The 12,845-nt window shown below is 41.8% G+C and overlaps 1 protein-coding gene across 2 annotated transcripts in view; it reads right to left on the bottom strand.

Moving 5' to 3' along the window:
• The window catches only part of cacna2d3a (calcium channel, voltage-dependent, alpha 2/delta subunit 3a), a 104,869-nt gene that overhangs the window by 34,361 nt on the left and 57,663 nt on the right, over nt 1–12,845 (bottom strand). Inside the window, exons 11-15 of one of the 2 annotated variants that reach the window (XM_079358685.1) lie at nt 10,047–10,125; nt 6,785–6,918; nt 5,703–5,720; nt 675–746; nt 312–392 (exon numbers count right to left, since the gene is read on the bottom strand). In XM_079358685.1, the coding sequence (XP_079214811.1) occupies nt 312–392; nt 675–746; nt 5,703–5,720; nt 6,785–6,918; nt 10,047–10,125 (384 nt within the window). The remainder of the gene's footprint in view (nt 1–311; nt 393–674; nt 747–5,702; nt 5,721–6,784; nt 6,919–10,046; nt 10,126–12,845) is intronic. The other variant, XM_079358686.1, reaches the window with a different exon arrangement.

The raw sequence follows: 12,845 nt of genomic DNA, 5'->3' as shown, positions 1-12,845 counted from the left end.
ATTTTCCTGTCATCACAGGAAATGAGGAAGCAGACATGAATAACCAATCAACGAAACGTCAACATACCTGTTTTATTCCCTACCAGGTGTGGTTTTCAATCACTATACCAAGGCGCTGGAATAGCTTAACCACAAATACATGTTTTTCTTTTTTCTATCTGCCTGAGATGTTCAGTGACTCAGCATTCCAATTCGAATCAAATGCTTTGAAGCTTATTGGTTAGGTGTTATGGTATGGTGGGGTACCTTGTATAGCCATTGAAATGCATTCATCTTTAGTAGAAGTATCTTAATATTGTCAGGAGGTGTACCTTATATTTGGGTATGGTCTTGAGCAGCTCGGAGACTGGCACATCCGTCCCAACAACTCCCAATAGGATGCCTCGATTTCTCTGTAATTTGCAATTTGCATTAGCAATGTTACGTACGTAACTCAGAAATGTCATCCCATAAATACACTTCCAATTAGTGACGCTTGGCTGTTTCCTATTTTACAGACGCAAATTAAACTGAAATTAGTGTCCTCAAGTACAAATATGAATGATTTAACATTATTTAACAATTTGTGTCTCTTTTCTCATATCCGAAGTCCTTGTGAGTCAAGGAAAAAAACATTTTATTATTTGTTACATTTGTAAAAGTCATCAGTTTGAAAGCATCGTAAGTGCACTTACAGTCTCGTTCTTGGTACTGAACACCGGCATGGCCACTGTGGTCATCAAAACTGGACCTTGACCGTCATCCATCTGAGTGAGTCACGAGAGAAAATTAGTGAAAGAAAGCAGTTTAGAGGGTAAGAAAGAGAAAGAGAGAGGGGGGGGGGGGGGGAGAGCCAATGATGAAACATTATATAAAAGAAATGTAACTGCACACCACGTTGCATGGCGTCATGCACATTAAATGAATCATCTTGCTTGGTGACAGTCAGTGAGCATCTCTACACTCCTTAAGTAAAGATTCTAAAAGGAATCCTGCAGCAGATCTCGTCATATTAACTTCTTGAGGGACCTTCGAAACTTCCATGACATGTTTTATTCATGTTTATTATTTGCCTTAAAATGTCTTCAATCACAGCCATCCTTTGATGTCTTGCAGAATAAGCTTATCCAAAGGCAGCGCTGGTAGTCTGAGTCGGAGTATCTACCCTCCCCAAAGACTGCTGGAATAATTATGATATTTATCTTTGCAGCGCCTGTCTGTATCTGACGATGATCCATTAGAGATGAAAGCTAGGCATAGTTATGAAGAAGTTGAAGTGAGAACATAGCACTCAGAATATCAAAGGGGGCTGACCTTGTCCATTCACAATGCACAAATTGTCACTAAATGTCAGTCAATTATGCCGTTTATGTTCAAGACGTTTAAAGCAGTTGTTGCATTAAGTGCAACGTGAACAATCACAAGAACAAATCTGCAATTTTCTTCAATCAGATGCAGAAAACCGAAACTATGTCAAATATGATCTGTTTTTCTGTTGCAGCAATCAATACAATTTGCTCTATCGACTTCAAATAGCGTTCTACTTCCTCCCCTCCTCTGCCCTCCCTTTCCCTCTAGTAATAATAGGTAATGACAGGAAGCCACTAGCATCCCCTCTGTCTCCCTCACACACTGAAAAAAAGAGGAATCGGCGACCTGAGCAGACAGCTGGTAATAACAATCCAGGATGTAGTATTAGACATCAAAGAGAGAACAAAGCACACATAAGTACCGCTGGTGTTACAATGCGCTACAGGAGAACAGGATCGATCAAAGGACAGGGGAAAAAAAGAGCAGAGGCTCCTCTTAAAATAATACATCTATTTCCAGGCTTGTGTATTGGATCATATATCAACAGTCTGTAAATATGGGGACTGATATTTACTGTCATGAACTATTGCTGCTCGAGTCAATAGAAATGTGCATTCTTTGAGGGCACAGGTTGGCATGAACCCCCCAGAAGTTAAATTCACAATTCCAGAAGCCTTTCCATACTATAATACGGCTCTACTGGGTGATTTGCTGTGTTGGAAGTGGAACTTTTGTTCAAACCAGTTTTGTGGCCTTTGTTGAAACGGTCACTTGCATTTTGGTTCTGCTCATTTTCTGTTGTTGGCACTTTGAACTGCAACTTTTAGAGAGGCATTCTTTTATAGGCTTTAAATAATGAGGTATGGATGGTACATATTTTGTTGCTTTATGTTTATTTTTTTATTATTATTATTATTTTTTTTTTAAACAGGCAGATACCCCGACTTTACCTGGAAAACCCAAACATACTACTGCCACATCTATGTGGTACATTATGTGAGTATTTAAAGATAATATAAAACAATGCCCTTTTAGTACCGTAAATTCCGTACTATTGAGCGCACCTGGATATAAGCCGCACCGGCTAAAAATAAGTAAATAAATGTATTTGTACATATATAAGCCGCACTTGATTATAAGCCGCAGGTGTCCACGCTATAACAAGAGCCATTTACACAGACGTAGGCTACCGGTAACATCCGCAAATACTGTAGCGTCCGTACGGACGTTAAAGGACGACGAGAGCGTTCAAATAATAACTTTTAATAACCCGATCACTGTCGGCCGTGACCACGCCGTTTACAGCAGAGAGCAAAACCATAACTTGCCGTAACAATCCAACTCTCTCCCCCAGCGTTCTCTCATACAGCTACTCAACACGTTCTCGCTGGTGCATTCACTGACTCTCCACATAATCGGAATTATGAACACATTATCAACTACTGACTTTACAACATGAACCGTTACAATACGAAGCCTAGCCGACGGTGTCTGTAACACGGCTGATGAAAAAGATGACCGTAATATATTTCACAAGAAAAAGTCCATCCATTCACTGCCTCAGAATGACTTCATTACTCACTTCCTCAGTCTCTGTTGTCGCTGTCAGTGTCATCTTAACGTGCAGCAGCTCTGTTAGCTTCTTTGACAGCCAGTTCGATCGCCTTTAACTTGAAAGCTGCATCATATGCATTTCTCCGTGTGTTTCCCATGATGAGGGTGCGTGCATGAAGCGCAAAATGACTGATATTAAGATCCGACGTGACGAAGTCAAATGTTTTTGCGGCAGAAGCTCATTGTCCCCCATAAAAAATCCATGCATTAGCCGAACCGGAGTAGAAGCCGCAGTGCTCGAAGTGTGAGAAAAAAGTAGCGGCTTATAGTCCGGAATTTACGGTATATATTTTGCATTATCAATTATATACATATTTTTAGATTGTCATCTAACAGTGTGTTTTATCCTATTCTCTCTTAGTCCATTGATAAGTGGAGTACGAGCTAACTATTATTTGATTCCTCTCCTATGTTCATGGTTTTTGCACCAAAACACCAAGACACATTCCTTACATGTGTAAACCTGATTCTAGTCTGAAAACGCCCCTGGTTTGGTAGAGTTTAGGCTTGACCAGCTGCTCTGGGATATCACAAACAGTAATGAAGTCAATAACAGGAGCTGTATAGAGAAATGCAGCTGGATGTGTAATCAAAGCAAAGAGGGAAGAAAAAAAACTTGAACCCAAAGTGAGTTTCCTCCAGCATGACCATGCCACGAATCCCTAAAGGAGTGCTCTGTAACTAGACTTTGACATATACATAACCTGCACCCTCTAATCCAAGGTCAGAACTTTTTACACATTTGGGCCAAATCTGCAACCTCATTGCCTCTGTGGTTTGAGCTGCATCAGTCAGTGCTAATGGGCTGTAGAAGTCCTTTCCTCCTGCTGTGGGTCAGAGAATGCAGAAAGAACCCTTCTGGACCTGAATACACTAGCTCCCATCTCTCACACAGACCCGCACACGCACACGCACACACACACACACACACACACACACACACACACACACACACACACACACCCCGCCTTGTGTTTGGTGTCTTATAGGACACCTTCTAATCTGGATTGCAGTGACAAATTGGCTTCCTGTGGACAGGGTGACCCTCGGTTCTTTGGAGACGGGGTTTTAGCGGTGATGGTGTGTGTATGCTGGCAGCCAACGCACTCACTGGGCTCCTGTGGGAAAATGAACATGACCCCAACATGGAGAAAAGATGGAACTGAGCCTGGTACAATTTTTCAAATGCACAGGGTTTTTGGGACACATTTAAAAGCTCCCAATAATCAATATTAGCAAAACCTCTTTAAAATGTGTGTGTTTATTTTTGGCTGATAGAACTTTTTGAGGAGCTTCGTATTTCAATTTGTCAGCTTAAATTGCTCTGAGCTTTCCTCTTCTCTGTCATCAGGCTGAACCAAATATCTGCCTTTTTCTTTGAACTTTCTTACAAAAACCTTTTCTCAAAATTGAATACTTCTTAACACTCGCTTCCAAACTTTCACTTGATACCCTGTCTCTCCTTTCCCTACGCTTGCCCTCAAATGCCCCCCCCCCCAACACACACACCCCCTGATCCCTTGTGTCAGTTCATCCAACAGAGTGGGAAACAAAGCCAAATGAGCCAGAGAATGATGGATGAAGCTGGTGAGAAGAAGAGGGGAAGGGCAGAGGGAGAGGAGGGAAGGAGACAGGTTGGGGTTTGAGAAGGGGAAGGAGACAGTGAAAAAGAGGAAGAGAGAGGAGATGTGCAGGGATAGAAAAATATATTGGAAAAGGATGGAAAGCAGGGGGAACAGATAGGATAAAGGTCACATCTGGAAAGATGATACACATCAGCCCTGGAACATAAATAACAGATGCTCATCACTTTCTGAACACTGAGCCAATCCCGGGAGTTGTGCTGACTTCTTATCAGACACCATCACCATGCAGAATGTGTGTGTGAGTGTGTGTGTGTGTGTGTTTCTGTCACTGTCAGTCTCACTATCCGAGCACCCAGACCGTAGCTGCACTGACTGATTACATGCAGAGAAGAAGTGCAGATTCCTTGCCAATCCCAATTATTAAGTCTGACAATATCATATCTATTTCTGTTTTCCGCTTAGCTGCTCTGATGTCAATAAGCTTTGGTGTATCACACTACCAGTATGATGTCAGACATATGGCCTGCCAGCTGTCTTATGGGACTGCCCATTCTAATGGGGGGGGGGATTCTTCTGTTCGACCATCATCATTATTATCAAAGAGCTGCTTATCTCAAACCACACATGATGCACAAAACAGTGGAAAATGAATCCTGAAAACGATCAAAAGGCATCAGAACAGATCATCCTGCCAGCCATTACTGGCTATTGGATTTTCACCCAGAAGATAACAACAGTTTACTCTCCAGATTTTCTACCACAACAAATAACACAAGCAATCTTGTTTTTTTTTTCACACCAAAAATCACACAGGCGAAAGGAGCAGAAATGTAGCCTCACACTTAGACAAATGGAGGAGATACTGGCAAAGCACGGCTGACACAGCATCACTAATGATCAATGAGTACACAGTGTGTGCGCGCGTTGTTGGAGAAGACGTGCAGAAGAGAGAGAAATCAGCCGATCCGATGACCACCACGATGCATGATTTGAACCAGGAGGTTGTTCAGCAACATACGACACTGACACACAAAAAGAAAATGCCATGGGTCAGTATGGTGGTTAGTTCGCTCCAAAAAATGTCTTGTCATCCTGCAGACATCAGAGACCACATGCACATGAAATGCACAAGAACACACACCAGGCCTCGACACAGCACAATACAGCAGTGACCTTGGATATGTTTTTTTTTTTTTTTTTTTTTTTTTTTACCTTTTGTGCTTGTGGGAGCTAAAGAGAGCAGATTAAAGAGGAAGGGTGGGGGGGGGGGAAGAAAAAGGGTCAATATGTCTGTGGACATAAGTCTGCAAAAGTCTTTCAATGCAGTTTCCACTTTGCGAGCACCAGTGGGCGCGTAAAAATCCACTGACATTGACTTTGACGTAAAAAAAAAAAAAAAGAGTGCCAGTGTCAAGAGAGGAGGACTTTATGGCTGGCAGGGTCACAGCAGAGGAAACAACACTTGTGCTGTTATTACTGAGTCAGTGTTCGCTGAATGTACTCTGGCTGCGATAAATGGAGAAAGATAATGAGGGCGAAGAAAAAGAAAATAAGCAGAGGAAGACAGCAGAAGGTAAACCATGGGAGAAACGAATTGGAGTCCTCTCTGGTGGAGTTGTTTATAGCCTACGTTCTTATGCTAATTCGTCTGCTTACGTTTTTATGAAACCTCACTGTGCCTGTGTGAATAGTTCAGTTTGTTGTTTATTTTATAGATAGAAGAAGAATCGGCTTTGTAGGTGAGGCATTATGGTGTCCTAGCTAAGAAAATGTCAAGGAAACAAAAGCCTAGGCGTGTACTGTAAAAACAAGGGCTTACGTTTTGAATATCAATAATATTTTTAATTATTTGATGTAACATTGGTAACTGCACAAGGCCCAGATGCACTGCTCTTTTGGTAATTTGAGCAAACTGCTAATTAGCAACATCTGTCCACAGAAGGCTTTTAGATAATGATATATATTATAGCCAAATGGATCACACACGTGGGCTTATTCATTGCCATTATAAGGAAGGTGTATCTCTGTGTTTGGCCAGGGTGTGAGGCTGGAATCAATGTTCCACTACAGCTACACAGCTTGTGAACACACAGAGGAAGGCTCATTCATTTAATGGTTTCGTCTGCTGCAGACACACACTGTCACACATTCAGACGTAGAGACTTTCACTTTATTGCTATTCTTGATCTTAAGGTTGGATCGTGGATATGTAAATGTTCTCCTTTGAATAAAAGATGAAATATTGTGCATTTCGGATAACGTCGTTGATGTACAAAGTGCAACGGTGGACTCACAGTGTTGTCGATGTAAGCCTCAGTCCACACCGTGTCATGCTCCTGGTCGATCACCTTCGGACGACTCAGCACGTGGAGATACTCCATCACGTTCTCCTGCACATCCGCCAGTGTGGAGATCTGAGTGAAGTAGCCTGTTGGGCAGATTGAGTAGAAGAGAAAGAAGATTAATCATAAGACTTAGAAGCAATTAAAGAATGGAAAAGGGACAGATTGAGTCTCCTGTGCTGCTTCCCAGAAACCTAGACAAGAAGTAGACTAAGGGAGTCTCAAAAATAGCAAATGCAGCAAATTCCATGTTCAATATCAGCTTGGCTGTATAATCTTTTCCAAGCCATCAATTCCATTTCATATACAGTACCTTGGTACTAAAGCAGAGGAAATACATTCGGAATATAGTACAGTAGGCAGCGGATATTAGCTTGATGAAGCGGATGGAAATCTAGACTCATGTCTGAGTAATAGCTCAAGAATTCCCTGCAGTGATATACAAGTGAGAGCAAAGCAGCATGGGTTTATGAATGGGTAAGTGGTATGTAAATGTTACCGGGGGAAAAAAAGAGATCTCAGTTAAATCAAATGTGTTGCCATTTCCTAGGATGGTAATGCCACCATTATGATGTTAATGTGCATGTGCAGGGGGGATATACTGTTATCTCAGCAGGGGGACAGAGAAAGGAGGAGAGGAGGAGAGGGAATCGGGACAAACGAGACACAAGAGGACAGAAAGAGAGAGAGAGAGAGAGAGAGAGAGAGAGAGAGAGAGAGAGAGAGAGAGAGAGAGAGAGAGAGAGAGAGAGAGAGAGAGAGAGAGAGAGAGAAAGAAGTGACACATAGGATAAGGGGGAGAAAGAAGGAGACCAGCATTTCCAGCCAACCGTAAAACACCAAACTGCCTCTATCACTGTGAGGCAGTCAAGGAGAAAATCATAGCTCGAGGAAACAGATTTTGGGGTCATTGTTCCCAGCAACGACCTTTACTCCACAGGGAGGCAAGAGACTAGACACAATCCACAGATCAATGAGGGATGCCACGTATGCCCCAAATGACAAAGGATAGGCTCTTTGCAGATAATCCAGTGAAGAGAACAACAAAGTCAAAATAAAAGATTTAAAAAAAAAAAAAAAAGGATCTAAATCAAATTTTACAGACAGGAAGTATCAAAAACACGTATGCCCTTGCTCCTGAACTCTACCTGGAAGTGAACCTTGACAGATTCCTTCTTTTCATCCTCAGAGACATTCAGGTCCGGCTATTATTCCAGCAGACAGGTACAATGACAACACACACATACAAACTGGTTTCACACACAGAAAGCGAGTTGCCTCTGTCTAACGGCATCGTTCATCACACTGGGAGTGAAGAATGATTCTCCCTCTGGAGGGCTGAGGGCGTCCTTCGGGCTGAGCCACCGGGGAGCCAGTAAGATGAGCTGAGGAGGGGGAAAAAAAAAAAGCCTCTTGTTTTTAGTGACACTGTTCTTCTGTCGTACGTACAGGACAGCGTCGCCATGGCACGGTATGTTATTTCTAAAGGTTTGGTTTAGGTGATGGAGGCAAGGAAAAAAAAAAACGGTTTTATGGTGTCCTAAAAGAATAAAATCATGGATGATAAAAAGTTAGGTCAAGTTGAATGACACGCACGTGGACATCCTTTGATGGGCATAGAGGAGGAGCCCTACATTGGTTCAACAAGTTGTTCGACATTACTCAGAAATCTTCGTTGGTTTCATGGCGTCACATCCATGAACTATTCTATCTGTACCTGTTCCACCAAAATCCAAGAGCAGCTTTAACAGATGGAGATCTGGTGACTGACAACTCATTGAGTCTGAGATGCTGTTTGTCTTGCAGCATGGTGGCCTGTCCAGCTTGATGTAGTTACGCGTTGCATACACTAGACAGTAAAAAAAAATAATAATCTACTCAACGTTCAAAAACATTCCTCTTTTACTTTCACATACTGTGATTTGGTATAGTCCTGTGGAGCAAGTTACAACTGTCAAGGTCCTGCGGAGCAAGACAATGGGAAAAAGAAAGAAGGGTCAAGTGCAGTTGATGGTTCAACTCTTTGTCATGGATGTAATGTGCAATGATTGATAACACTCATTCCTGTGGTGTTGTATGATGTTTCATCTTTTGTCTGCTTGTCTGTGTTATCCAAAATGAAGTGAAATCTACTGAGCTCATTGCCCAGTTGTTCATAAAAAGAAGAAGAGAGGATTAGAGTGGAGCTGACCGAGTTGGCACAGACACTGAGTCAAAACTGAGCAACACTGACAGACAACTGACAGTAAGTTAAGCTCATCAGGACTCAGTCAGGGTCTGCATTCTTCTACACGTGACCTTTTAGTGGCTCTCACAGCTATAAGGCTCAAGAGGTATTAAAATCTGCGAGACCATCTACTATTACCATCTCTACTTCCATAATTCAAGAACTACTTGTTCGCTGTCCTTTTTAAAGAATTTGAACAAAACAGCCTTCAGCAGGGCAGAATGATTTAACCAGAGACGACTTCTCAAACGAAAGAACACATCATGCCAAATCTTCTGCCGGTCTGGAGTGGAGGATTTGTTATTTGGGAGTAGTAAGAAGACTCTTCTGTTCGACTCCTGCAGACTGACACACAGAGGATGTCACTGTCATAAACCTGAGTCATCATGTGGCATACCAACTTATGTCGCCATGACACAGAAACACACTAAAAGCTCTCATCATTGCCACTAACCATCAAACTGACTGGATGGTTCTCTGATATCACTTGCAAGCAATACTGTGGATGCCCTTCCCCTCTTATCTGCACACACTCTCACACAACTTAAAAACACACACGCACACACCAAGTGTGACCTACGACTTGCCTGTCTTATCTATGGCAGCCTGAGGAAATGGAGCCAGACTCGTCTCTGTCACCCACCTCCCAGCTAAATATAGAACCTGAAGCAAAAAGCTCTGCTCACAGAGACGACTGTGACCACACATAACGCAGCTGCAAAGTTGGCGTTTCACCGAGATAGTTTGGACTTCAGGCTACGATGAAGATATAATGGGACATATCTTGTCAGTGAAAACACATGCTAATTATGATGAGCACTGACAAACACAAGTTTGTGCAACTTCATGCACACATACCAAGACAACTAAACGATCCGGAGTTCCATAATGTATTCATTGTCTATGAGCAGGATGCAGAAAATGTCTTTTGTAAAAAGAGACAATTCAGAGAAAAAAGTGGTGTATGAACGCATTGTAGGATCCCACCTTTGTTAGCACACGCCATCCATTTCAGATTATCTGCGAAGGCGGACTCTCGGCCAATGAGATAAGGGAAGATGCGAACCTGCAGAGAGAGAGAGAGAGAGAGAGAGAGAGAGAGAGAGAGAGAGAGAGAGAGAGAGAGAGAGAGAGAGAGAGAGAGAGAGAGAGAGAGAGAGAGAGCAGATAGCTTCCGTCAGTCATTTTAATCACATTTGGATAGGGTCCACCACACCACCATGAAGAAGATAACACCGAGAAAGGCAGGCAGAAGGCTCATTCTTTATCTGACGCTGATTAGCCAGCTCTTTCTCCTCTTTTTAATAGTCCATTATGGACTTTTAAAAGTCTTAAACTTGTTTTTAAGACTCAAATAAAATCTTTAGCAATTCAAGAAACGATAGATTTTAGCATTAGCAGAAATGAGTTTTCTAAAAAAAACATACGTTTATCAAGAATCTGCAATTAGAATGAAAGCAAATGATAAACCATGACATCAATATTTTGAGTTGAAAAATGCTAAATCATAGCTGAATGGGCTCATTCCAGAGAATCTTCTAAACTCTGCTGCCAAACTCATTTTTACCCAGCAGTGCTAAGTTGGCTCCAGCAGCAGGTGTAGTTGGCAGGTGTGTGTGTGTGTGCATGTGTGTGTGTGTCTGTGTGTGTGTGTGTGTGTGTGTGTGTGTGTGTGTGTGTGTGTGTATGTACATGTATGTGTGAGAAGTGGGTTGCCAGATTGGACCAGATGCTAGCCTTTGGGGGCACAGCTGCCATGGCTCCCATGCCCACATTTTTCTCTGTCTCCCAACATCACCCTGACAGCATGTGTGTGTGTGTGTGTGTGTGTGTGTGTGTGTGTGTGTGTGTGTGTGTGTGTGTGTGTGTGTGTGTGTGTGTGTATGTGTGTATGTGTGTGAGTGTGTGTGTGTACTGTATGTGTGAATTTTACCTAGTTGTGGGCCTTTGTGATTTTGTATGGATTTTTGATAACTTATATCAGGTGCTTGAAATTGCAAAATATAATTTTTAGTGAACCTATTTGTAATCTGTTTCTTTTGTCTGTATTTAAATAAATATTTACTTGTCACTATTACAGTGTGTCATAGAGGAACTTCTTTTTTTATTGATTATAACAGCTTCAGCCATCAAAGACACAAAAACAGAAAGACATTCGAGCTTTTCTTTTCTCGCACAAGTATTTTTTGATCTTCTGTCAGCTGTAATTAGTTTCACTGAGAATAAGTAGAGTTGTTAGACTGTCATTTTTTAACAGCTCTTATTATCTAGAGACAATAATCATTCATTTAATCAGCTATTCATTAAAACCTTAGTCATTTGAACGACATTGGGTAAAGAAAAACAACACGTGTGAGTAAGAGGCACCACAGTGGGCTTTTCTATTTGTGATTATGTTTTCCCTCACTGGTGGCAGAGACAAACTCCAGCAGGCTGCCTATTAAATATAGAAGAGGTTTACAGCTGAGTTAAGTGCAGTGAAGATAAAAAGGCCCAGCATGCAATCTCTAACCTACTTGACTGCACACATTTTACATAAGCAAGAATAAAAGAACACATCCATAGAAGGATAAAAGTCACAGACGTGCAAGTGAACACATCTGTATGTTTTCAGACACACTCAGACACTTCCATACAGGAGGATCACATGTTCAGACTGGTTTCACTCCTACATAATGAATTGAGCACTAAGTGGTTGCTCTCTCCAATGTAAACATTAACACAAACATTTAAAGCTATCTGTAACGCTACATGTGTTTTAACGTCTACAACTTCCACTGTGGTTAAAGCACACTGATTGTTCTCATGTTCTCATTCAATATGCAGCTACATGTCGGATTATACAGGCCGACTGCTGGTTATAAAAAGAGGTTTCAACCCAAATCCAAAACCAAACAATTTAACACACTGTTTGTTCACAGAGGATTGTTTCTTTTTGAGTATCCTTTTTTTGGAACATGACATTTATATATTACATTCTTTTTTAAATGTTTATTTCGGGGCTTTTTATGCCCGTATTTAGAGCTCGGGCTGTGGGTAGAGTCAGAAATTAGGGCGAGAGAGAGAGAGAGTGTGGCAGGGGAATTTATTGGCTTGGATAGTACAAAATTGGGAGACAGGGAGATGATATACAGGAGCCACAAGTCGAACTTGAACCCAGCCCTCCTGCTTGAAGGGCTATAATCCTATAGGTACATGGGACGCCGGAATTGAGGAATTTACCATTTCTAATCACTTTCTTATCTGAAAATGAACCTTGTTTAGGGATGTTGGCCGAGTACCAATTGAAAAAAAGTGTCTAGGATTATTGTTAAAGTTCCTGGTTGAACTGAGTCTGTTTTTGAGGAGGCAGATCTAACAATTCATGTTGGGACTGTCTTGGGCAGGATCGGCCATGCTAAGCCAAAATCTATTTTTTTTTGGCCAAACTTAGATGGGTTCCGGCCCGATTTGAGAAATTCTGGGCAGCAAACGCAAAGATGAAATGTGAGTTTTGAAAATCCAATCCACATTTGAAGGTGGGAAATGTGAATCCAATCTGATTCCTAGTAAAGCGTCTCAGCTCTAATCTCACTGCTTAATTTATGGCTCTCATTTTTGGAAAAGGTTTTAGTCATCTGTTCAGGCGTTCGTGCTGCATTGTAGTTTCCCATTTCTACAGGCGGTGAAGGTTAGGCTTTTTCTTTGGAGGAAACAGACGTGGTTTGCAAATAAGCACAATTGGGCCTCATGATGTTCTGCAAAATGTTAACAGGTTAAGGTGTGCAGTGAAGAAAGTACAGTGTA

Source organism: Symphodus melops (genome assembly GCF_947650265.1).
Source record: "Symphodus melops genome assembly, chromosome: 13".
Classification (NCBI taxonomy): domain Eukaryota; kingdom Metazoa; phylum Chordata; class Actinopteri; order Labriformes; family Labridae; genus Symphodus; species Symphodus melops.
This window is presented reverse-complemented; position numbering and strand designations above follow the sequence as displayed.